The sequence below is a fragment of the Callithrix jacchus genome, chromosome 12, assembly GCF_049354715.1.
Source record: "Callithrix jacchus isolate 240 chromosome 12, calJac240_pri, whole genome shotgun sequence".
Taxonomy (NCBI): Eukaryota; Metazoa; Chordata; class Mammalia; order Primates; family Cebidae; genus Callithrix; species Callithrix jacchus.
The window spans coordinates 59,648,197-59,675,114 of NC_133513.1; the positions used below are offsets into that span (position 1 = coordinate 59,648,197).

The following is a 26,918-nucleotide window of genomic DNA, read 5'->3' on the forward strand; positions in this document are numbered from 1 at the left end:
TGCACCTCAGGACCTGGGGCAGGTACAGGCAGAGAAAGGGTATGTGACCTTAGATCTTCCAGTGGGTAGGAAAGGTCAGACAGGGACTGGGAGAACACAAAAGTGGAGCTGAGGGGTGGGCTGGGATGGGAGGGCAGGAGTGGGCAAGAATAGGCTGGGGAGTTTGAGCTGGAGCTCCCCTGGGAGGGAGGCTGGTGTGGCTGAGACGGGAGTGGGGGGGAGGGGAATGGCCCTGCACTTAAAGCCTCCCTCACTCTTCGTAACCCTGAAGCTTTGTGACTCTGAAACAGCAGCTTTGTCAGGGAGTGTTTGGAGTGCAGGTTGGTGGGAGAATGTTTGAGGGATGGGGGAATGGACAGGGGAGCAATGGGAGAAGGTTGGGGAGGCCTTGTGGTTTTGTAACATCTCCAATCATGGGGAGATGATCTCAGCTTTGGATTGTCCGTTCTCCATTCCCTGAAGATATGTGGGGGGATCTGTGGGCACACAGGCACAGAGTTGAACCCTGCCACTCTTGACACCCAGAGGGGGCAAGGGAAAGGGCCAGGAGAACATGCTGGGGTCTTAGCTGTTTGCCGCCTCCTGATGGACATAGCAGGGAATGGAGGTTAGACTCAAAATAGGCCTGGGCTCCAATTCTAGCCCCTTAGTACCAACTTGACCTTGGGCAGGTGTTCCAAGCCTTTGGTTTTTGTCATCAGTAAAATGGGAAAAATTTTACCTACAGGATACAACATCACAGGAGCTCCTTGGAGTCGTGCATTTAACATGGTTACCCTGTACCTAATTTCAGGATAAAAATGAGACATGTCCAAAGCACTCAGCACCATGCCTGGCACAAATTTGGTAACAATTGACTTCAAACAAGTTTGTCCATCTACAGGATGGACACACACTTGGCACAGCCCCCACCTCTGCCCTAATTCCTAAGTGTGCAGAGGTTTTGTGAGTAGTCCTGGAATGAAAGACTCTGGGGGTGGTTGGTGGGTGAGAATGTATGCAAGCTGCTTCCAGTGACTGATCTGCTCAAGGAAGCTACTTCCGGCCCCACTGGGCCTCTGCTTAATCGTATTAGCTCTCCCAGGCTTCCCTGCATACCCAGCCAGGTATGGGGTATGCGCATCTTACTCACCTGCCTTTGAAGCCTGGGGCCCTTTGATGTTAGTGGATGTTAGTAGATGCACTAGCCTGGGGCTCTTGAGAGCTCTGGGGTCACTGGCCATCAAGGAATAGGGACTGGGAGTTTGAGATGATGCAAATGTCCCCAGCCCCTACCTGTGTGGGCTTCTGAGTCAGACTGCCTGGGCTCCAATCCCAGCACTGCTCTTATTGAGCTGTGTCACCTGGGGCAATTCACCCAGCCTCTCTGAGCCTCAGATCTCTCATCTTTAGAAACACCCACTTCTGGGAGCTAAAGAGAGGGAGTGAGGGAGAGACAGACAGAGACAGAGAGAGAAGAGATTATGCTCTGTTTCCCATTTTACCTAAGACCCTTGAAAAGGGCAAGGATTCCTGGGTCCCACTCCAGGCACACCGAGACTAGAGATCTACATGACTGATAGCCTAAAAACTTTTAGAGCAAAAAAAAAGTTTTAGAGCACCTTTAAGCTTTAATAGAAGTATATTCTATTCAATATATTTCTATTTCAGAAGTATAAGTGCTACAAACTTATAAAGAACATTAAGGTTTATTTACGGTTTTTCTTTTTTTTTTTTTTTTTTTTTGAGACAGAGTTTCACTCTTGTTACCCAGGCTGGAGTGCAATGTCACAATCTCGGCTCGCCGCAACCTCTGCCTCCTGGGTTCCAGCAATTCTTCTGCCCCAGCCTCCTGAGTAGCTGGGATTACAGGCACGTGCCACCATGCCCAACTAATTTTTTGTATTTTTTTTTTTTTAGTAGAGATGGGGTTTCACCATGTTAACCAGGATGATCTCGATCTCTTGACCTCGTGATCCACCCACCTCCGCCTCCCAAAGTGCTGGGATTACAGGCTTGAGCCACCACGCCCAGCCTATTTAAAGTTTTTGCACTTATTAGTTTTATGAATTTTGAATAAGATATCGCTATAGATATATATAATATTTTTCAAGACAGGTTCTCACTCTGTCACCCAGGCTAGAATGCAATAGCACGATCATGGCTCATTGTAGCTTTGATCTCTTGGGCTCAAGCGATTCTCCCACTTCAGCCTCCTGAGTAGCCGAAACTACAGGTGCTTGCCTCCACACTTGGCTAATTGTTTTTATTTTTATTTTTTGTGATGGAGCCTCCCAGCCTGTCACCCAGGCTGGAGTGCAACAGTGTGATCTCAGTTTAGCACAACCTCTGCCTCCTGGGTTCAAGCGATTCTCCTGCCTCAGCCTGCCGAATAGCTGGGACTACAGGCACACACCACCATGCCCAGCTAAATTTTGTATTTTGAGTAGAGATGGGGTTTCTTTTTTTTTTTTTTGAGACGGAGTTTCGCTCTTGTTACCCAGGCTGGAGTGCAATGGCACAATCTCGGCTCACTGGGTTCAGGCAATTCTCCTGCCTCAGCCTCCGGAGTAGCTGGGATTACAGGCACACACCACCGTGCCCAGCTAATTTTTTGTATTTTTTTTTTAATAATGGCCGATCAATATTTTGAGTGTTTAAAGTGGTTAATGCATATTTTATGTGTTTAAAATGGAGACCTCTATTGTGTTTATTTGTTCTGGCTCTGAGTTCAAGTCCTGGATATCGTTATCAATTTGTTGTCTCGTTGGATCTAAATCTCATTATGTGTCTTATGTATCTGGGTGTTAAGATCTCTTATTGTTGCATTAATCCTTTTACCCTTGCATCCTTGTAGCTTTGAAATCTATTTTATTAAGTGTGAGAATTGCAACTCCTGCTTTTTATTTATTTATTTTTGCTCTCCATTTGGTTGGTGAGTTTTCCTCCATCCCCTTGTTTTGAGTCTTTGTATATCTTTAGATATATCATTAGATTTTGTGGATAATGTATATTTTGTGTGTTTAAAATGGAGAGCTCTATTGAGTTTATTTGTTCTGGATCTTAGTTCCAGTCCCGGATATCGTTATCAATTTTCTGTCTCGTTGAATCTAAATCTCATTATGGGTCTTATGTATCTGGGTGTTAAGATCTCTTATTATTACATTAATCCTTTTACCCTTGTATCCTTGTAGCTTTGAAATCTATTTTGTCAAATGTGAAAATTGCAACTCCTGCTTTTTATTTATTTATTTTTGCTCTCCATTTGGTTGGTACTTTTTTTTTCCAACCCTTTATTTTGAGTCTGTGTATATCTTTGGATATACCGTTAGATTTTGTCTGTATCTTTTGATTGGGAGATTTGGTCGATTTAAATTTAGGGTTGCTGCCATTTGATATTAACTGGCTATTTTGTCCTTTCGTTGATGAAAATTCTTCTTTATGTTAATGCTCTTTACTTTTTGGTGTATTTTTAGAAAGGGTCATACTGGTTGTTCCTTTCTGTGTATAATGCTTCTTTTAGAAGTTCTTGTAAAGCAGGCCTGGTGGTAATAAAATCTCTGAGTACTTGCTTGTTCCTAAAAGATTTTATTTTTCCTTCAAATGTAAAGCTTAAATTGGCAGGATATGAAATTCTGGGCTGAAAGTTCTGTTGATTAAGTATATTGAATATTGGCCCCCACTCTCTTCTAGCTTGTAGGGTTTCCGTTGAGAGATCTGCTGTAAGCCTAATAGGCTTACCTTTATGGGTAACTTGATCTTTCTCTCTGGCTGCCCTTAATATTTTCTCCTTCGTTTCGATCTTGGTGAATCTAACGATTATTATAATTGTTAGATTTTTTGTATTTTTAGTACAGACGGGGTTTCACCATGTTGACCAGGATGGTCTTGATCTCTTGACCTCGTGATCCACCCGCCTCGGCCTCCCAAAGTGCTGGGATTACAGGCTTGAGCCACCATGTCCGGCCTGAGATGGGGTTTCAATATGATGGCCAGGCTGGTCTCGAACTCCTGACCTCAGGTAATCCACCAGCTTTGGCCTCCCAAAGTGCTGGGATTATAGGCGTGAGCCACTGTGCCTGGCCAATGTTCTTTAATTTATTTTTTAAGAGACAGGGTGTTGCTGTGTTGCCCAGGCTGGTCTCAAAGTGCTGGGCTCCAGCAATTCTCCTGCCTCAGCCTCCCAAAGTGCTGAGATTACAGGTGTGAACCACTGTGCCTAGAACAATTTTATAGTTCTAAAGTTTATTACATTTAATTTCATTTTTACAGCTTTAGTAAGGTGTAATCAACGAACTGTGAATTTTTTTTTTCTTTTTCCTTTTTTTTTTTTTAGGCAGGGTCTCACTCTGTCACCCAGGCGGAGTGCAGTGACATGATCTTGGCTCACTGCAGCCTCTACCTCCCAGGCTCAAGCGATTCTCCTGCCTCAGCCCCTGGAGTAGCTGGACTGCAGACACGCACCACCATGCCCAACAAAAATATAATTTTTATATTTTTTGCAGAGATGGGTTTTCGCCATGTTGCCCAGGCTACAACTGCAAATATTTAAAGTGTGACTTTTGATAAGCTTTGATATATTTGTGTGTGTGTGTGTGTGTGTGTGTGTGTGTGTGTGTGTGTGCATACAACCATCACCACAATTAAGAAAATGAACAGGCAGGGTGCAGTGCAGGTGCAGATTACAGTTCATACCTGTAATCCCAGCATTTTGGGAGGCTGAGTCGGGCAGATCACCTGAGATCAGGAGTTCGAGACCAGTCTGCCCAACATGCTTAAACCCTGTCTCTTCTAAAAATACAAATATTAGCCAGGCACGCACCTGTAGCCTCACCTACTCCAGAGGCTGAGGCACGAGAATCGCTTGAACCCTAGAGGTGGAGGTTGCAGTGAGCAATTGTGCCACTGCACTCCAGCCTAGGTGGCAGAATGAGACTGTCAAAAGAGAGAGAGAGAGAGAGAGAGAGAGAGAGAAAGAAGGGAGGGAGGGAGGGAGGGAGGGAGGGAGGGAGGGAGGGAGGGAGGGAGGGAGGGAAGGAAAGAAAAGGAACATATTTATCACTCCCAGAACTTTCCTTCTGCCCTTTGTTATCCCTCCCTCTCCCCCAACCCTAGGCAACTATTGATCTGCTTTCTGTCACTATACTTAGTCTACATTTTCTAGAATTTTGTAGAAATGGAATAATCCATTGCGTACTACTTTCTGTTAGGCTTCTTTCGCTCAATATCATTGTTTTATCATTGTTTTGAGATTCATCTCCTTCATATATATCAATAGTTTTATTCCTTTTTATTGTCAGATAGTATTCCAGTATATGGATATACTGCAATTTGTTTACTCATTCTTTTTGTTTTTTGTTTTTGAGACGGAGTTTCACTCTTGTCACCCAGGCAGCAGTGGTGCAATCTTGCTTTACTGCAACCTCTACCTTCTGGGTTCAAGGAATTCTCCTGCCTCAGCCTTCCAAGGAGCTGGAATTACAGGCATGTGCCACCATGCCCAGCTAATTTTGTATTTTTTAGTAGAGATGGGGTTTCTCCATGTTGGTCAGGCTATCACTTGAACTCCTGACCTCAAGTGATCGACCTGCCTAGGTCTCCCAAAGTGCGGGATTACAGGCATGAGCCACCGAGCCCAGCTAATATATTTTTAATATAAATGCTTTTTTTTCTTTTTCTCTTGAGATGGAGTTTCGCTCGTTACCCAGGCTGGAGTGCAATGGCGCGATCTCGGCTCACGGCAACCTCTGCCTCCTGGGTTCAGGCAATTCTCCTGCCTCAGCCTCCCGAGTAGCTGGGATTACAGGTACGCACCACCATGCCCAGCTAATTTTTTGTATTTTTAGTAGAGATGGTGTTTCACCATGTTGACCAGGATGGTCTCGATCTCTTGACCTCATGATCCACCCGCCTCAGCCTCCCAAAGTGCTGGGATTACAGGCATGAGCCACCGCGCCCAGCTATAAATGCTTTTTGAAGGCAGCACATGTTGACAAAAACAAAATAATAAAATTTAAAATATATTACTCAAAGATCACAAAACTAAATAAGTATAAAAGAAATTTCACTAGATTATCAGAAGCTGGTTTTGTCAGTTTCTATTGTTTATCCTTTTGACGTTCTTAAAGATGAAATGTGACTATAAAAGTGCACTAGGACTTGTGGAGCTCGCTTTATGATGAATAGTTGCTCCCAGTGACTACTGTCATCAAGCAGTTTTGGGAGACGCTGAGCTAACTGCACATGAATCTCTTAGCACAGTCAGTGTTCAGCACACAGTAAGTAAACACTCCTTAAGTGTTTAGTGTTTATTTTTAGTTCTGATTTTGTTTTTTTTTTTTGAGTCACAATCTCTGTTGCCCAGGCTGAAGTGCAATGGCGCAATCTCGGCTCACTGCAACCTCTGCCTTCCAGTTTCAAGTAATTCTTCTGCCTCAGCCTCCTGAGTAGCCGGGATTACAGGCAACTGCCATCGTGCCTGGCTAATTTTTTTTTTTTTTTTTTTAACAGATGGAATATCACCATGTTGGCCAGGCTGGTCTTGAACTCCTGATCTCAGGTGCCCACCCCTTGGCCTCCCAAAGTGCTGAGATTATAGGTGTGAACCACCACACCGGCCCTTAGTTCTGACTCTTTTTTTGGTTTGTTTGTTTTTGAGATGGAGGTTTGCTCTTGTTGCCCAGGCGGGAGTGCAGTCGCATGATTTCAACTCACTGCAACCTCTACCTCCCATGTTCAAGTGATTCTCCTGCCTCAGCCTCCCTAGTAGCTGGGGTTACAAGCATGTACCACTATGCCCAGCTAATTTTTATATTTTTAGTAGAGATGGGGTTTCACCATGTTACTTAGGTTGGTCTTGAACTCCTGACCTCAGGTAATCCACCTGCCTCGGCCTCCTGAAGTGCTGGGATTACAGGCGTAAGACACCTCACCTAGCCAGTTCTTCTTATTTATTCATGCCTTCTTCTCTCTCTCTCTCCCTTTCTCTCTCTCTTTTTCCCTCTCTTTCTCTCAAGCACAGAGCCCTTCTCCCACCCATAGGCTCAGAGTTAGGTCATCAAACTCCAGCTCTACCAGTGACTCCCTGTGGAGGAGGAAGTGTGAAGGTGGGAGGCAGGAGGCAGAGGTAGCTGACTGGGCTATGGGAATCTCTGAGAAGCTTCCGGGGTGGGAAGGGAGGGCGCCCTCCTGGTGGTCTCTCTGTTTGTTTCACAAAACCTTCCCATTCCGCGGGGTTCCAAGGCCAGGCTGTGCCTTCACCTCCTGACCCTGTGGGAAGCACAAGCCTGGACTTGGCTCCACCCCAGAGAAGCTGGGAGGACACAGAGAGGCTGGGGGGCCATGGGAGCTGGAGAAGCTTGAGCTTCAGAGTCAGACAGGTCAGGCCCTGCCAGCTGGATGATGTGGGGCCAGTCACCCTGTCTGAGGGTGGTACTAGCCCTGCACAGGGCCAGGAGAGAGAATGGAGGCATGAGCGATGCACGCAGAAGGCGCAGTAACATGAATTGTGTCCATAAGGAGATAGGGAAACAGAAAGCATTTTCTTGCTGATGTCCAGATGTCGGCATGCCCAGACAGTGCACCCAGTTTTGAGACCCACTGAGCACCCACCCATGTGCTCAGGAGAGTGAGGTGGAAGAATTTGAAAGCAGTGGACACTGCTGACCTATGGGACTTCTGTCCTCTTAGTGGCCACTGGACCAAGAAGCGCCTCCCCTGTCTTGGCCTTCTGACCCCTGTGTCCTGCAATGCAGACCCCAGGTTAAATGCATTCATTCAACACACATGTACTGTGAACACTTGCGTGTGTCAAGAACTGTGCTAATGACTGGGGTCCAGCAATGAACCAAACCGGGAGGCTGCTTAGAGCCAGCCTACTGCCGGGGAGCAGAAAGGAGAAAAAGGAAACATGCAGTAGGAAACAAAACAAGGTAATTTCTTTTTTGTTTGTTGGTTCATTTTTGAGGCAGAGTTTCCCTCTTGTTGCCCAGGGTGACCTCGGCTCACTGCAACCTCCACCTCCTGAGTTCAATTGATTCTCCTGCCTCAGCTTCCCAAGTAGTTGGACTTACAGGCCTGCACCACCATGCCTGGCTAATTTTTGTATTTTTAGTAGAGACAAGGTTTTGACAATTTGGCCGAGCTGGCCTCAAACTCCTGAACCCAAGTGATCTACCTGCCTCAGCCTCCCAAAGAGCTGGGATTGCAGGCATGAGCCACCGCGCCTGGCCACAAGGTAATTTCTGACCATGGAAAAGCTGTGGAGAAAATAAACAGAGTGATATAACAGAGTGTAGGATGTCAGATGGGAGGAGCTGGGAAAGACTTCTCTGTTCAAGGAAAGTAACAAGTGACTCTGCTGGGACAAGAGAGTATACAGTGTGGGTTCTCAAGCCACAATGACTTAGGGCCCCTAAGCATTCCCACCTGCTGGATGTTCTCCATTGGCAAGCTGCTTAACCTCTCTGAGCTTCAGTTTCCCACCTGTAAAATGGGAGTAACCATCCAATCCACTTCCTAGGATTGATAGGAGGGTGCAAACACATTATGGCAAGCACTTACAGAATAATAGCTTATGTCTATCTCCTCCAGCCTGGGCCCCACAATGTATGAGTCAGTCCTTTTGGAGAAAGACAATGAGATGGCCCCAACCCAAACACTCCTGACTCCAGAGTGTCTTTCTCTCATCTAAAATACAACAAAGGGGGCCGGTGCAGTGGCTCACGCCTGTAATCCTAGCACTTTGGGAGGCTGAGAAGGGAGGAATACCTAAGGTCAGGAGTCCCAGACCAGCCTGGCAACAGCGTGAAACCCTGTCTCTACAAAAAATACAAAAATTAGCCGGGCATGGTGGTGCATGCCTGTAATTTCAGCTACTCAGGAGGCTGAGGCACGAGAATTGCTTGAACCTGGGAGGCAGAGGTTGCAGTGAGCTGAGATCAGGCCACCGCACTCCAGCCTGAGTGACACAGTGAGACTCCATCTCAAAAATAGTAATAATAATACTACTACTAATAAAATATAACAAGGGTCTCCAGAGTCAGGCAAATGGGTATAATAAGTTAAGGATTGACTCTAACACCTAAGAGAACAGACCCTGCCTAAAGGAAATAGTGACAATTTGGCTTTCAGGAACTTTTGCCTTGTTGAAATGAGGGCCCAGACCTTTCTTTCCATTTCTCAAATGAAGAAAAAAAAAAACGTATTTTATGAACAATCTAAAAAATTTACATTATTGACATCTTAAAAACATTTCTTTCTCTTTGCTTTTTGTTTTTTGGTTTTGTTTGAGACAGGGTCTCACTCTGCGGCCCAGGCTGGAGGGCAGTAGCACAATCATGGCTCACTGCAGCCTCAACCTCCTGTACGCAAGCCATCTTCCCTCCTTTAGCCTCCTGCATAGCTGAAACTATAGGCATGGACTACCATGACCAGCTCCTTTTTTGTTTTTTTAGAGATGGGGTCATGCTATGTTGCTCAGGCTGGTCTTAAACTCCTGGGCTCAAGTGATCCTCCTGCCTCAGCCTCCCAAAGTGCTGGGATTGCAGTTCCAAGCCATGGCAGTCAGCCAAAAACTTTTTAAAACATGGTTGGCGGCAGACAAAACACCGCATCAGCCAAGGCCAGCTGCAGGCATGATTTGCAACCTCCATTTACTGCATACCAGGCCCTTTACCCAGCGCTTTGAAGAATACAGTGCAAACCAGCACCAGGCTTGCTGGTGGAAAACTCCCAGGGGCTTGAAGATCTTGTCCCATAAACAAAGCATGGCTGGGATCAGAACCTGGATAAGGAAGGGGTCTCAGGGGGGAGAGTGCCTCAAGGGAGGGAGAATGATCTTTCCATGAAGGAAAGCTTCACGGAAGATGAAACTCTTGGGCTGGATTGTGTGGGATAAATAGGAATGTTTTGTGTGAATGAAGAGGAAGCAAAATCATTTTGGGTAGAGAAAGAACAGCTTTGAACTTGGGAAAAGGGCAGGTGTTTGCATGGGGCTGGAGTGCTTTTGGGCTCCAAGGGGCTTGGAGGGGAGGGCTCTGGACAACGAGACTGGAGATAAAGGCTCATCTCTAGCTTGAGATCACAGAGAGCCACATGTGCCCAGGAGAGTCACTGGATGCCACCTCTCAGCCTGGGCATCAGCCTCCAAGACCAACAGTTGGGAGTACAAGAAAGGGCAGGCACAGACTAAAGGTAGAAACAAGAGGCCTGTCTTAACCTGCCTTTATGAGATTGAATTAACTCATGCAGTGTTGCAAATTCCAGCAAACAGTGGGCAGTTATAAACCAGGGGCTGGGACCTCAGAGAGAAAGCAGTCAGGGTCATCCCTGCTTCTAGGCAGCTCACAGTCTGGTAGGCTTGTGGCCTTCACTGAAGACAGTTTGGACAACTGCTCTATGATGCTTTACTTTGTTGGTTAGTTGATTTTCTTCTTCCTTTTTTTTTTCCTGAGACAGGGTCTTACTCTGTAACCCAGGCTGGAGTGCAGTGGTGTGATCACGGCTCACTGCAGCCTTGACTTCCTGCTCTCTCAGCCTTCTAAGTAGCTGGGACTACAGGCACAAGCTAGCTAATTTTAAAACTTTTTGGAGAGACAGGGTCTCACCATGTTGCCCAGACTGGTCTCAAACTCTTGCTCTCAATCAATTCTCCCATCTTGGCCTCCCAAAGCACTGGGATTACAGGCACAAGCCATCACACCTCACCCTGATGCTTTACTTAGAAGAGAGCTCTGCTAGATTGCTGCGGGGGCAGTTACAGGTTTGTAGAAGAGGGGACTTTTAAACTGTGTCTTGATAGATGAGTAGGAGTTTACCAGGGTTGGGGGGTTAGTGGAAACAGCAAGAGGAATGAACATGTGAAAGGCAAGGTTGTTTCGGGACCCTGCTTTGGGAATATGGGGTTCATTCAATCACTTAGCAAATACTTACTGGTACTTGTGTGCCAGGAGCTATGCTAGGCACAGAGGGATATGACGAAGCAGGTGCCCTCCACCTTCACAAAGCTTATGCTTTAATTCCTCTGTACCTCAGTTTCTCCATCCTAAAAGGCTTACCACACAAAGCTTTAGTGAAGGGTGAATAGGATTATTTATGTAGGCAACATATAGGCAAAGGCAGCTAGTGTCACCCAGGTGTACAGGAAATGCTCAGTAAACACATGTCCTTGACTCCATGAGAATCTAGCTCTGAATTAGCCTGCCAGGGACTCACTAGATAAGCAGGTTTGTTCGATGAAGGAATGAATGAATGAATGAATGCTATGGGTACTATGTGCTTTACACACATTTACTATTTATAGCATTGTCAGTAGATATTATTTGTCTCCATTTTACAGCTGAGGAAGCAGAAGCTTCAGGATGCAAAGTGCCTGGTCTAATATCCCAAGGCAGGAAGTGACAGAGAAGCATCCAGGAGGCTCAACTTCAGGGTCCAAGCACTTAACCATGTCACACATTACTCCTCCCATCAAGGGAGGTTTCCAAATGTCCCGAAGGAAAGCACTGGAAAGCATCCGAGAACCTCAAGGGACTTTGCCCCCACCCTCCTGCCAGCTGGGATGGCCTCAAAGGTTATCTCTCAGGTCAGGGAATCTGATGGTCAGTCTGTCTGGGGCAGAGGAAACGAGAAGATGTCATTCCTCACCTGGGAAAAGGGCACTTCTGGACTTATACGAAAGAGATCTTGGACTAAGGTCTTTATAAAGTGAGGGTGACTATTAGCCTCGATCCTAAAGAAGCAATAGAGATTCAGGTTCTTCCAGGGACAGTGCCAGAGCCCAAGAAAGTTCAGAGATGGATGAGCTTTGTCAGACAGTTGCTCCTGCGGGTCAGAGAGAAATTCCAGGCCTCCACAGGGCTGTAAGCCAATACACATCAGAAATGAGCTCTGTCTGCAGCTGTTGGACCCTGGGAAAGGCAAGACTTATTTGAGAATTTAAAAAAACTCGTAGTACAAGGCACATTTTCACTCCTCTACTCTGGGAAAGCAACGGGTTTGGGTGACAAGCAGACTGATCCTTCACATACTGGCTGTTTCCACTTGTAAATCGGTGGCTTTCAGCAAATTATCTGAACTTCCGTTTTCTCATCATCTCTGAAGTGGGGATAAGGATAAAATCAGTGCAATGACTAGCAGAATGTCTAGTGCATTCAGTGCTCAATAAATGTTAGCTATGGTTATTATTCATTTTACCTTAAACAGTTAGTGAGCACCTACTAAGTGCCATATAGTGCAAGAGACATGTGACAAATAAAACTTTAGTCCTATTTTTAAAAAAAAAACTTCTGGGCTGGGCGCACTGGCTCACACCTGTAATCCCAGCACTTTTTGGAAGTCTGAGACAGGTGGATCACTTGATGTCAGAAGCTCGACACCAGCCTGGCCAACATACTAAACGTATGAAAAGGTACAAAAAATTAGCTGGGTGTGGTGGTGCATGCCTGTCATCCCAGCTACTCTGGAGGCTGAGGCATGAGAATCGCTTGAACCTGGGAGGCAGAGGATGTAGTGAGCCAAGACTGTGCCACTGCTCTATCTCAAAAAAAAAAAGAAGCTTCTGGTCCAGTATGGAAAGCATATCTTCTCTTTTTTGTTCCCTCCCCAGTCTCATTGGGTGAGGGTGCTCTGAGCTGAGCTGAGCATGTTTAAACAGGGACCAGCTACACGCCAGGCCACGTGGCGATTTTGGAGACCTGGGTTCTGAAATTGGAGTCACTGAGTCTGACTCCCGCACCTCCATCTAGTTGTCTGTGCCTTCCTTGTGCTGCCATCCTTGGAACCTGAGTCCCGGCCAGAGGCTCCCACAGCGCTAACCATAACCTGTCATTGTTGTGTTTGTATGTGCATAACCTGGAAGAGGGTGCCTTCTGCCTCTGCGGAGGGCTCTGATGCACAGGGCTGAGGCTGAGTCTCTAGTGAGTCTCCAGGCTGGGGAAGTCAGATGACAGCCGTGAAGCACACACAGTAATACCCACGTGCATCATCCTCTACAATGACATCAGGTTTTAGAGCTTGTACTACATTTTTACATTCATTTTGTTTAATCTACATGGGAGGAGTAATCTCTAGATATGTTTTGCAGATGAGGGAACTGAACGTAGGGAGGTGGGTTACAAACAATAGCCCTAGCCCACGAGGGTTCCCAAAATTGGCTGATAAGAATCACTGGGGGGCCTGAGCACAGTGACTCATGCCTGTAATCCTAGCACTTACAGAGGTGGAGGTAGGCAGGTCACTCAAGGTTAGGAGTTCAAAACCAAGATGGTGAAACCCTCATCTCTACTAACAGTACGAAAATTAGCCAGGCATGATGGCATGTGCCTGTAATCCCAACTACTGAGGCAGGAATTACAGCTGCTGAGGCAGGAGAATAGCTTGAACCCCGGAGGCAGAGGCTGCAGTGAACTGAGATCATGCCCCTGCACTCCAGCCTGGATGACAGAGTGAGAACCTGTCTCAAAAAAAAGAATCACTGGAGTGCTTGTTAAATATGTAGATGGTCACGCCCTCTCTCCAAATTCTAAATCTGAAGGTCTGGGTCTGGACTTGAGAATCAATAGGTGTGGTGGCTTACAGCTGTAATCCCAGCACTTTGGGAGGTCAAGGTGTTTCACATTTGTTGCCCAGGCTGGAGTGCGATGGCGCAACCTTTGCTCACTGCAACCTCTGCCTCCTGGGTTCAAGCGATTCTCTTGCCTCAGCCTCCCAAGTAGCTGAAACTACAGGTGCCCGCTACCACACCCAGCTAATTTTGTATTTTTAGTAGAGACGGGGTTTCACCACATTGACCAGGCTGGTCTCAAACTCCTGACCTTGTGATCCACCCACCTTGACCTCCCAAAGTGTTGTGATTATAGGCATGAGCCACTGTGCCTGGCCTAATTTTTTTTTTTTTTTTTTAAGAGGCAGGGTCTTTCTATGTTGCCTGGGCTGGTCTCAAACTCCTGGTCTCAAACGATTCTCCAGCCTTGGCCTCCCAGTGTGTTGGGATTACAAGCATGAACCAACACACCTGGCCTGAGTTATTTACTTAACACAGACTCTTTGAGTTTCAGCAATGATAATGGTATGTACTGTGTGACGCAGGATGAACAAGACAGTTCCAGCTTTAGGAAACCAACAGATTGTCCAGGGCTCATGTGGTGGGCAGCCCAAGTCTTCTGAATTGTAGGTGAGGTCCCAGCTGGGTGGGATAGCCTTCTCACCTAGGACAGAGGACAAAGGCTTGGAGCTCCTAGTTGAGCCCGCTGGGCCTTTCTCCATTCTCTAACACCTGCTTGGTCACACCCTATGGTTCTTTTGTTGTGGTTATTTTGAGACAGAGTCTCACTCTATCCTCAAGCTGGAGAGCAGGGGCATGATCTAGGCTCACTTCACTGCAACCTCCACCTCCTGGGTTCCAGCAATTCTCCTGCCTCAGCCTTCCGAGTAGCTGGGACTACAGGTGTGCACCACCACGCCCAGCTAATTTTTGTATTTTTAGTAGAGACAGGGCTTCTCCATGTTGGCCAGGATGGTCTTGATCTCTTGACCTCGTGATCCGCTCGCCTTAACCTCCCAAAGTGCTGGGATTACAGGTGTGAGGCCTGTTGTTTTGGTTTTTGAGACAGGGTCTCACTCAGTCACCCAGGCTGGAGTGCAGTGTCCCAATCTCGGCTTATTGCAAACCTCTTCCTCCCAGGCTTAAGCAATCCTCCCACCTCAGCCTCCAGAGGAGCTGGGACTACAGGCGCACACCACTGTGCCTGGCTAATTTTTGTATTTTGGGGTAGAGAAGGAGTTTTGCCATGTTGACCAGGCTGCTCTTGAACTCCTGAGCTCAGGCAATCCTCCAGCCTCGACCTCCCAAAGTGCTGGGTTAAGGTGTGAGCCACCATGCCCAGCCAGCAGCCTATGGTTCTTTTGAGCTACAGGCATCCTGTGAAGGAAGTCAGGTGTAGGGCCACGCATGGTTCACACCTGTAATTGCAGCACTTTGGGAGGTGGATGATGGTGGATCACAAGGTCAGGAGATTGAGACCAGCACGGCCAACATGGTGAAACCCCATCTCTACTAAAAATATAAAAATTAGCCGGGTGTGGTGGTGCACACCTGTAGTCCCAGCTACTCAGGAGGGTGCAGCAAAAGAATTGCTTGAACCCGGGAGGCGGAGGTTGCAGTGACCCGAGATTGCACCACTGCACTCCAGCCTGATGACAGAGTGACAGAGCAAAAGACTCCATCTCAAAAAAAAAAAACAACGAAAGAAAAAAAGTCAGGTGTATAGAGCACTTAGCACTGTGCCCGGCACTCAATAAGTGTTCAGTAAGTGTTGGCTGGCAGCTAACATGCTAGGCAAGGCCAGGTAGGTGGGGGGAGCTGCGAAGAGAAGGAGCCCTCAGGTGTTAAGGAAAACGGAAGGGGCCTGACGCTGGGCAGGGATTTACATTTCTTTAAAAATCATTCCAGCCCTGACTTGACTTTGCACCTGGAAGGGAGGAGGCCAGGCAAAAATCACTCTTGTGCAAATAAGGAAAGCGAGGCCCAGAGATCAAAGTGAGTGGTCCTGAGCCTACACCCAGGTCTTTGTGGCCCTGCCACACCAGGCAGGGATTGAGAGATGTGGGCAACAAGGGTAACACCTTACGTCCTGAAATCACCGGGTGAGGTCTGCCTATGGGGGAAGAGCCAGATGAACCAGGATCACCCCATTGGCTCCATCTGGCTCCAGCTTCTGCTACAACGCTACCTTTTCAGATGGAGACGTCTTCCTCCTGGTCCCTCTTGCCTTCTGTCTTCCCCAGGAGAGCACTTCAGTATTTGTTAGGGCCAGGGGTTCTCCCCGAGGCCATCTAGACAGTGGCCAGAAAGGCTGCCCCGGTCAGATTTGGCCAAAACCTGTTCGAGAACCGCACGGATCCCGCGGCATTCTCTACCTGCTTCTCGAGGAGCCGCTAGCGGCTCATTTGCAGCCTGAGTGGAGAGGATGGGGCAGAGATCCCAGGTGAGGCCAGTTAGGGAGCCGCAGGTCTACGTCTGACCTGGGAGTATGCCGGGACAAGCCTCCTCCATCTCAGGCCTTTGGTACCTAGAGGAGCACGGTGCCAGGGTGCCCAGACCGGCAAACCAGGAGCCCTAGATCCCGTCCCTGAATCTGGGTCCTTCGCCAGCTTTGCGGGCCTCCTCCTCACCAGGCTCGGGTCTCGCCCACCCCCAGCAGGGGGTCCCTCTGTCCCCCACCCTCCGGCGGAGGACGTTGTGTGATCTTAAAGCTTCCTTGGAGGGAAGAAAGGCGGGGGCGGGGCGGCTGCCGAGGTCCAGGATATAAGGGCTGGAGGTGCGGCTTTCAGGCCTGGCCAGCTCACCATGCACGCCCACTGTCTGCCCTTCCTCCTGCAAGTTTGCTCCCTGTTCCAGGCGGGCGCTGCGACGGTGGGCGCTGCGCCCCTGCGTACGCGGGGGCAGCCCTCGTCGCCGTCCCCTCTGGCGTACATGCTGAGCCTCTACCGCAACCCGATGCCCGGGGCGGACATCATCCGCAGCTTGCAGGCGCAAGGTAGGCTGTGCCGCGTGCGGCTCCTAGCGCCCCGCTGGGCACCCCGGGGCGCCTCCGCGGCGTCTAGCCTGCGGATTCGGGATGTGCTCTGGGTTGGGGGCTGCGGCCCCGAGCCTGGTTTGCAGCCGCCCCGGGCGTCCGGAGCCCAGGGCCTGGCTCTGCGGGTATCTCTGCGTCAGCAGGCTCAGGGTGCTGCGTTGGTGGCTGGGGGCGTATCCACGGCCTAGTCGGGAGGGGATTCTAATGGGCAGGGTGTGTCCTCGACGGGGACCATTGTCTCTGGGTTTCGGTTTGGGGTTGCGCGGAGAGCAGCACGGAAAGGTGGGAGCCCCTAATCTCCGCCGTCTTGTGTAGTTGCTTATCCTGACGCCTGGGTCTGCGCACCTGCAGGATAGGTGTAATAAACAGTATCTCGCCCATCAGACTGTGGAGTGCGCGAGGTGACAATGTGCGCGAAACGCTCCGCGCAGTACCCGGCACGGTCACAGTAAATGGTCGTCAGTATTACTGTAATGGTTTTGTCTTGGCGATTTTTTTTTTTTTGAGACGGAGTTTCGCTGTTGTTACCCAGACTGGAGTGCAATGGCACGATCTCGGCTCACCGCAACCTCCGCCTCCCCCTTCTGGGTTCAAGCAATTCTCCTGCCTCAGTCTCCCGAGTAGCTGGGACTACAGGTGTGCACCACCATGCCCAGCTAATTTTTGTATTTTTAGTAGAGACGGGGTTTCACCTTGTTGACCAGGATGGTCTCGATCTCTTGACCTCGTGATCCACCCTCCTCAGCCTCCCAAAGTGCTGGGATTATAGGCGTGAGCCACCGCGCCCGGCTGGCGAATTTTTTTTTCTTTCTGCGATTGAGGGTGAATGGGCTATGATGCCACGGGGTGTGACGTCGGGAGTATAAGCAGCCGAGCTGGTGAGCTGGTAACATCGGGGATTCGGGCTCACGGCCCCGAGATCAGGGACGGGCTGTCCCCAAGTCGCGAACTGTGGCAGCCTTGGGTCCTCCAGCCGCGCCGAGGAGGTATCAAGTGTCCGGGTTAACCCCGGTTCGAGACCAGGATTTAGAGGGGAGTGGCTGTCAGGGACGGCAGGGACCTGAGGGTATCGCCCTCGAGGACCTGGCAGGCCGTTCTGATCACCGAGCGTGGCAGGCAGGTGGGTGCTGAGGAGAGGGAGCCCCTTCCGCGCCTCAATCCACATCCCGCCGCCTAGGAAGCCTTGGCCACCCTCGCCTCCCTCCACCTAGGGGGTCCAGACGACCATCCCCGGGGCCAGGGCGCAATCCACACCAGCTAATCTGATCCGATTTGTCGCCTGTCGGCCCCTTGTGACCTGGGGGCGGGGCCTCCTCCCTCCTGCGTCTGGAGGCTGACGGCCGTTGACCCTCTCTGAAAGGGTCATCTGGGGACCAGCCAGACCGGGGGATACCCTTGGAGGCGGGGCAATGAGAAATTTGCTGGAGGGCTCGGCCCTTCTACCAAAAAGCAGCGGAGGATGGGAGTGGGCAAAGAAGGGAGGGAGTGCTTTTCCAGTTCACTCCCTTCTGGAAAGTTCGAGATGTGTGCATCTGGAAAACGGGGTTCTAGGCCTCAAGCCCGGCTTCCTGATTCCCTGGTGTTGTTGGCATGTCTTGGTTTGCCTGCCTTTCCTTCTGTAAATTAGGAGACTGCTCTCTTTCAGCTAAACACTTTTTTTGTTGTTTTTTGTCCCCTCCACCCCACCCACCCACACACACAGCCTCACTCAGTCACCCAGACTGGAGTGCAGTGACACAATCTAGGCTCACTGCTACCTATGCCTCCCAGGTTCAAGTGATTCTCCTGCTTCAGCCTCCTGAGTAACTGGGACTCCAGACCTGTGCCACTGTGCCCAGCTAATTTTTTTATATTTTTAGTAGAAACGGGGTTTCACCATATTGACCAGGCTGGTCTCGAACTCCTGACCTCGTTATCCAACCACCTTGGCCTCTCAAAGTGCTGGGATTACAGGTGTCAGCCACTGAGCCTGGCCTAAACACTGTTTATTTTTGTTTTTGTTTTTGAAACAAAGATTTGATCTTGTCGCCCAGGCTAGAGTGCAATGGTGCAGTCTAGGCTCACTGCAACCTCCACCTCCTGGGTTCAGAGATTCTCCTGTCTCAGCCTCCTGAGTAGCTGGGATTACAGGCACCTACCACTATGCCTGGCTAATTTTTTTGGTATTTTTAGTAGAGACAGGGTTTCACCATGTTGGCCAGGCTGGTCTCGAACTCCTAACCTTGGGTGATCCACCCACCTCGGCTTCCCAAAGTGCTGGGATTACAGTTGTTTTTAACTGTACAGCAGCATGCAGCATATTTACATTGTGAATTGGCCTCATTTCTAAGAGCAGTAGGAAGAGCCCACCTGGAGGAGACCGGTGGAGAAGGGATGTCCTGGCCCCACTCCTTCCATCTTGGATTTATTTGTTATAAGCTGCACCAGTTGCATGAAAGGGATGTTGGAGTGCAGTTGGGTTTACATTGTATCTGTTGCTGTTGAACCTTCTTCAATTCACCTTGGACCTTCAGTTTTCTCATCTGCAAATGGTGAGATGAGAGGAACAGTGAGGAGGTTTAGAGACAATGCCTGTGAAACACTTGGCCTACAGGGAGCCATTGATGGTAACAGTCCTTATAATTTATTAAAATGTAGAATGGGTGCTCAGTGTCAGGCCCTCACAGCCCTGTCTGGGGACGGTGGTGTAGGTGACAGGAAGGGAACCTAAAGGTGTAAGTCCAACCACTTTCTTCTTCAGAACTGGAGGTGGGGCCAGGCATGGTGGATCACGAGGTCAAGTGTTCGAGACCAGCCTGGCCAAAATGGCAAAACCCCATCTCTACTAAAAATACAAAAAATTAGCCAGGTGTGGTGTTGTGCGCGTGTAATCCCAGCTGCTCAGGAGGTTGAGGCAGGAGAATCTCTTGAACCTGGGAGGGGGAGGTTGCAGTGAGCCATGATCATGCCACTGCACTCCAGCCTGGTGACAGAACGAGACAACATCTCAAAAAAAAAAAAAAAAGAACTGGAGGTGGGTCAGGACATCAGGGGAACCTGTGTGACTAAGTCTGCATTCAGCGTATGAATGGGTTTGTGGGTGTCCATGAACCCTTTCCTCATACCCACCTTAAAATCACATTTGTTGTATTTGGATGTTTTTGTTTTTTTCTGAGAACATTCCTACCTTGCATCAGGCACCAGTGACACCCAAAATATTAGAACGCTATTCTAAGGTGAACCAGAGAAACTATCAGCACTGTCCCAGGGCACCCTGGCAGCAGTGGGAGAAGGCAGGAAGGTTGGTGGAGTCACAGACTTCTCTCAGCAGGAAAGAGCAGTCTTGCCTGCTACCCATCCATGCCTGCTGCCCATCCTGTTCACAGGGGCCTTTGCACCACCGTCCAGGTTCCTCGTGGCCTGGCTGGACACCTTCATTTCTAACTCTCAGACCTGGGCAATAATGAGGCAATTGATGACGGCCAATGTTTATTGAACTTCGGTTGTGTTGGGCAAAGTACTTTACATGAATTACTCAGTTAATCCTAACACCGCTACTCTTACTACACCCTTTTACAGAGAGGGAAAGTGAGGCTCAGAGAAGGAAAGTAGCCTGACCAATGTCAAAGAGCAAGTGACAGAATTTGAGCCATCATGGGAAAACTCGGGGGCCCCTGCTCTTAACCATTAAGCAGGAGTGCCTTCCTCTAAAAGATTTCAAGGTTTTTTTTGTTTGTTTGTTTCAAAACAGAGTTTTGCCCTCTTTGCCCAGGCTGGAGTACAATGGTGCAATGTTGGTTCACTGCAACCTCTACCACTAGGGTTCAAGCGATTCTCCTGCCTCAGCCTCCCAAAGTGCTGGGATTACAGGCCTGAGCCACCATGCCTGGCCAAAAAAAGTATTTTTAAACTCACTGCCCCAGGCCTCCAGGTACAGGTGGCCACAGTGGATGCTGGGTAATGTCAGCCTCCTCCCCACACTTCTGAGGAAAGCTGCTAGTCAGGGGGTGGTTATTGCCTCCTGTAGGTGCTAATGAGGAGGGAAGTGGAAATTAAGTGAAAAGAGCGCTGGAGATGGGCTGGGAGAAGCTGCCAGGAGGCTTTACAATACAAGTTGGATTTCCCAGAGAAATTCACTTCCTCTCTGACCAAAGACACTCTTGGAGATAGTGGCTGAATGAAGTGTTGTCCAGCCAGACTGGACCCACATCAGAGGTCATCACTACCTCCAGAATCTATCCACAAAGACTTACAAATGCCCTGTCTTATTTCTAATGAATAACCCTGACTTTTATTTAGCAGTAAACCTTCATACCTCTTTATATATCTGGGTCCTTGTGATAATAATCAGAGAGGGTGGGGCAGCATTATTCCCACTGCAAAGAAGAGGAAACTGGGCTCGAAGAAAGTTCATCACTATTAAGTGACCTGAAAATCCACAAATCTGTGCTATTCCCAATGTCAGGGAAACTCAGTCCAAGACCAGAATAAATGGAGCGTCCTCCCCTACTCCTTGTCATCCAGTCTGGCTGTCTTGGGTGAGTGGAAGAAGGTTGGCTGTGCGTGTCTTCTGGGTGACGATCTCTGATGTAGGTCCAGTCTGGGTGTCTAGCAGTTTATTCATATATTGTCTCATAGAGCATCTTTGGTTAGAGAGAAAGGGAATTTCTCTGGGAAATAATCCACCTTGTATTATAAATGGGCAACTCCCACTTTCAGCCTTCTGGAAGCTCCTGGGTGCATGCCATTGCTGTATGCCCCAGGTGTTGAATGACCTGGGACAGGAATGGGCGAACATCCTATAGGTGGGTAGCCCTGCCTAGAATGCCTTTAGAAACCTGTTGGTAAGGTTGCCAAAAACTCCTAAAGTTTCCGCCTGTTCTTTAGGAACTGGGGTGTAGGGCGATGGTGGCCAGTCTTTGGCTTCTATTGCCTATGCCTCCTTGAGAGCTCTGAGCTTTTCCATGATACTCACATCTAGCTCAATGTGTCTGTAAAACAGGCAGCTCTTTTCAACGGGAAAACAGAGCCAAAGAAGGTGGCTTGCTCCAGGGTTAGAGAGTGAGTGGAAGCCTGGGATTTAGGTTAGAAGGCTCAGGGGTCAGCCTTAGACTTTTTTTTTTTTTTTTTTTTTTAAAGTCGGCGTTTCACCATGTTGGTCACGCTGGTCTTGAACTCCCGACCTCAAGGTGATCCTCCCGCCTTGGCCTCCAAAGTGCTTGGATTACAGGCGTGAGCCACCACGCCTGGCCCCGAGCCTTAGACTTTATGTATGGGGAGGAGAGAGGGAGAGATGCATCTCAACACATTTTTACTAACTGTCCTCTGGCTGTGGAAAATATCTTGGAAGCGGGGCTGGAAGAACAGTGATTCAGAGTCTGGGCTTTGCAGTTTGGTAAATCCAGGTTTACTCCTGGGTCTGCCACCTTCCAAGAATGACACCTCGGTCAGGTCTTTTAACCACTCTGAACCTCAGTTTTCCTCATCTCAAAAATCTTACCAACTCATAGGGTTAGGGTGAGAATTGGAAGGTAATTCTATATAAGGTAAGGCCTCCAGCACAAGCCATGGTGGTTGTTATGCTGACTGAGGCTGGGTGGGGGGCCTTACTCACCCTGCTTCCTTCCTGGTTTTCTCCTACCCAGATGTGGAGGTGGATGGGCAGAACTGGACCTTTACTTTTGACTTCTCCTTCCTGAGCCAAGAAGAGGATCTGGCGTGGGCTGAGCTCCGGCTGCAGCTGCCCAGCCCCGTGGACCTCCCCACTGAGGGCTCACTTGCCATTGAGATTTTCCACCAGCCAAAGCCCGATGCAGAGCAGGCTTCAGCCAGCTGCTTGGAGAGGTTTCAGATGGACCTGTTCACTGTCACTTTGTCCCAGGTCACCTTTTCCTTGGGCAGCATGGTCTTGGAAGTGACCAGGCCACTCTCGAAGTGGCTGAAGTGCCCTGGCGCCCTGGAGAAGCAGATGTCCAGGGTGGCTGGGGAGTGCTGGCAGCAGCCCCCCACACCACCGGCCGCGGACGTGCTCCTTATGCTATACTCCAACCTCTCACAGAAGCAGAGGCGGCTGGGCGGGTCCACCTTGCTCTGGGAAGCCGAGAGCTCCTGGAGGGCCCAGGAGGGACAGCTGTCCAGGGAGTGGGGCAAGAGGCACCGTCGACATCACTTGCCAGACAGAAGTCAATTGTGTCGGAAGGTCAAGTTCCAGGTGGATTTCAACCTGATTGGATGGGGCTCCTGGATCATCTACCCCAAGCAGTACAATGCCTATCGCTGTGAGGGCGAGTGTCCTAATCCTGTGGGGGAGGAATTTCATCCAACCAACCATGCATACATTCAGGTGGGATGCCAGGCGTGAGGGGAAGGGGAGGCAGTAAGCTGGACTCAGGGAACAGGGCTCTAGCTTTGCTATTAAATGACTATGTTCCAGCCAGGCTCCGTGGCTCATGCCTGTAATCACAGCACCTTGGGAGGCCAAGGCAGGCAGATTACCTGAAGTCAGGAGTTCGAGAAACCCTGTATCTACTAAAATACAAAATTAGCCGGGCATGGTGGCACACACCTGTAATCTCAGCTGCTTGGGAGGCTGAGGCAGGAGAATCGCTTGAACCTGGAAGGTGGAGATTGTGGTGAGCTGAGATCATAGCTTTGCACTCCAGGCAACAAGAGTGAAACTCCATCTCAAAAAAAAAAAAAAAAAGAAAAAGAAAAAGAAAGGACTGTCTTCCTGCATTTACAGTTATTCAAGCACCTCCAATGGGCCAGATCCTGTGCTAGGTACCAGGGATGCAGAGATGACCGAGTGTAACATCCTTATAGAGCCTGCATGGGGTCATGCCTCATTGGGTAACCTTGAACACATTGTTTCCCTGGGACTTTATCCTTGTCTTTCATAAAATTAGGGGGTGGGGGTAGGCCAGAGGGTCTCCACTCCTCCCTAGCCCTGACATTCTAGAAAAGGAAGTTCAGAATCTGGACTTTGAGGACAGGCAGGCCTGCATTTAACTCCTTATTAGCTGTGTGATACTGGTTAGGTTGCTTATTCTCTCAAGCTTCAGTTTTTCTACCTGTACAATGAGGAGGGCAATGCCATATTTCACAGGGATGCTGTAGGGATCATGAGATGACATGCGTACAGCATGTAAAGTAGTTGGTAGGCAACAGGCATGTTTGGCTGCATTATGGGGCCATGGTTGGAATAACACTGTTCCAGCCACTATATTTTGGTGGCCTAAAACAGGAATTGACTACCCATTCTACAGAAGTAGACAAGGCCGGCTGGGAGTAGTAGTTAACACCTGTAATCCCAGCACTGTCTGACATGGGTGGATCACCTGAAGTCAGGAGTTCAAGACCAGCCTGACCAACATGGTGACACCTATCTCTACTAAAAATATAAAAATCAGCTGAGTGTGGTGGCGCATGCCTGTAATCCCAGCTACTTGGGAGGCTGAGGCAGGAGAATCACTTAAACCCAGGAGGCAGAGGTTGAAGTGAGCCCAGATCATGCCTACTCAGGAGGCTGAGATGGGAGGTTCACCTGACTCCAGCCTGGGCAACAAGAGTGAAACTCCATCTCAAAAAAAAAAGAAAAAGTAGACAAGGCCAGAAGCTGCCACTTGGTGCCAGTAGTCAGCCTATCATCTAGGAGGTGGTGGAGGAAGAACAGGACTGGTGAGTTAGGAAAGAGAAGTTGGAGAGAACAGAAAACAGAACCTAATATTCTGATGTTATAGGTAGCCCTGCTCTGCTGTCAAAGGTCATATGGGATCAAAATGTTTTCATTTTATTCTGTGAAGTCTGGACCGAGAATCTCTTGGACTTGCAGTATATTTCATGCCAAGCCTCAGGCAGGGTTCAGGGTCTCTGGGGAGCATAAGCACACGGGCTGAGGTCATGCAAGAGGGGGTGGTGGTGGTGCTAGAGCTTCCAAGGACCTGTCCTGAGCATGGGCGCTCCTGAGCCTCACCCAGACGCTGCTGATTTTCATTAGCCCACCTGCAGCACCACAGACACCCAGGCAGTCCCAATTGCTAACTCTGACACTCTGATCTAAAAAGATGTCACTAGACCACAGGGACAGGGGCTGATTCCAAAAATGCCAAGCGGTTGTTGTTACCTTTCCTCCTATTAACTCCCTCTGTCCTTCTCTCTGGCAGACGGCAAATCCCATAAGAATGTCCACATGACAAACTATTCTGCTTCATGTTTCTAGAACTAAAGTCTCACTCTGTTACCAGGAATTTCTTGGAATATTTAAAAAATATTACAATATTTTTAAATATTGGTATTTATAGCCGGCCACAGTGGCTCACTCCTGCAATCCCAGCATTTTGGGAGGCTGGGGTGGGTGGATCACTGGAGCCTAGGAGGTCGAGACCAGCCTGGGCAACATGCTGAAACTCTGTTTCTCCAAAAAATACAAAACTTAGCCAGGCATAGTGGCAAGTGCTTATAGTCCCAGCTACTCAGGAGGCTGAGATGGGAGGTTCACCTGAGTCCAGAAGGTTGAGGATTCAGTGAGCTGTATCATTGAGTGATTCAGTGAGTGCATCATACCACTGCACTCTAGCCTGGGCAACAGAGCAAGACCATCTCAAAAAAGAAAAAAAAATGGTATTTGCTTTAGATCAGAGTAATAGGAGAACATACAAATCAGCTACTACTACTAAAAAAAAAAAAATTAGCTACTACTCTGCCCAGACACATGTGCTCTTGAATCTGTCTGAAGGCTATTTTCTTCAAAACAAGCACAGAGTTAAAGTTAGACATTACAGTTGATGATATATTGGCAAGCTGACTCCTTTATGAAAATAATTTTCTTCCATTTTTGCACTCAGGAACTGAATTTAGCTCAATAACTTTTTTTTTTTTGAGGTGGAGTCTCACTCTGTCGCCAGGGTAGAGTCCAGTGGTGTGATCTCAGCTCACTGCAACCTCTGCCTCCTGGGTTCAAGCGATTCTCCTGCTTCAGCCTCCCAAGTAGCTGCGACTACAGGCGCCCACCACCAGGCCCAGCTAATTTTTCTATTTTTAGTAGAGACAGGGTTTCACCATGTTAGCCAGGATAGTCTCGATCTCTTGACCTCATGATCCACTGCCTTGGCTTCCCAAAGTGCTGGGATTATAAGTGTGAGCCACCATGCCCAGCCAACTCTGTAACTTTTTTCCTCTTTACCCAGAAATACTACTATTGTGAAATGCCCATCAGGACGTGAATTGACACTCCTCTCCTCCCCTCTACAGAGTCTGCTGAAACGTTACCAGCCCCACCGAGTCCCTTCTCCTTGCTGTGCCCCAGTGAAGACCAAGCCGCTGAGCATGCTCTATGTGGACAATGGCAGAGTGCTCCTAGATCACCATAAGGACATGATCGTGGAAGAATGTGGGTGCCTCTGATGAGATCTTGGAGGGAGACTGGATTTGCCTGCACTCTGGAAGGCTGGGAAGCTCCTGGAAGACATGATAACCATCTAATACAGTAAGGAGAAAAGAGAGGAGCAAAGTTGCTCTGCCTACCAGAACTGAAGAGACAGGGCTGCCCACTCTGTAAATGAAGGCTCAGTGGAGTCTGGCCAAGCACAGAGGCTGCTGTCAGGAAGAGGGGGAAGAAGCCTGTGCAGGGGGCTTGCTGGGTGCTCTCTACTGAAAACACAGTGGCAAGTAAAAGCACAAGTGCATGAGTTCTTTACCGGGTTTTTAAAACACCTGCGACCCTCCTGAAATTGTATGTGAAAGTTGAGACATATGTGCCTGTGTTTTGGAGGTGGGATGAGGTGACCTATAGCTTTCATGTATTCTCCAAAGTAGTCTGTGTGTGACCCGTCCCCCTTCCCAAAGATTAAGGATCACTGTATAGATTTTTAGAGTCCATCAGTCTCATTGCCTTGGGCTGGGCTGGGGAAGCCCCACAGCTTTCTGGCTGGGCCAATGGCAATCTACTGGCCTTATCCAGAGGCTCTTTGGAGTGGGTCTCTGCTAATGAGCTGTGTAACAATAAAGTCATTGTCTAGTTCTCCTGGGCCAGCTGGTGCCTGTGAAGGCAGAGGCGGGAACTCATCCAAGAGGACTGGCCATGTTGGATTACAGAAGCTGGAGCCTTCAGACATCCCCACGTCAATCTGCCTAGGCAGACACAACCTGAATCTATTAAAGTTGGTAGCAGTTTACCTCAGTCTCTCAATGTGCTATTAATGAGGCCCCCAAGCTTCCTATCCAGCAGTGGTAAAAGCCTTGCCCTGGGTGGCAGGATACTTGTTCTATGGTCACAGCTCAGCCACTAGAAGCTGTGTGATCTCAGGTGAGCAATTCACTGTCCACTAGTAAAATGAATGCTGGTGAATCCTAATGCATTCATATTAAATGTCTGTTGTCGGGCTC

At 48.8% G+C, this 26,918-nt stretch overlaps 1 protein-coding gene across 3 annotated transcripts; it reads left to right on the forward strand.

Annotated features, from left to right (window-relative positions):
* NODAL (nodal growth differentiation factor) lies at positions 1 to 26,707 on the forward strand. 3 transcript variants are annotated; one of them, XM_054242960.2, is made up of 3 exons: positions 1 to 39; positions 22,181 to 22,878; positions 25,785 to 26,707. In XM_054242960.2, exons 2-3 carry the CDS (start codon positions 22,387 to 22,389, stop codon positions 25,935 to 25,937), a joined length of 645 nt encoding a protein of 214 aa, XP_054098935.1. In that variant the 5' UTR covers positions 1 to 39; positions 22,181 to 22,386; the 3' UTR covers positions 25,938 to 26,707. The 3 variants fall into 3 exon arrangements, with proteins under 3 accessions (XP_054098935.1, XP_002756316.3, XP_078201791.1); XM_002756270.5 differs by lacking the exon at positions 1 to 39 and adding an exon at positions 16,314 to 16,517; XM_078345665.1 differs by lacking the exon at positions 1 to 39 and adding an exon at positions 17,657 to 17,676.
* Positions 26,708 to 26,918: the final 211 nt, after the last annotated feature.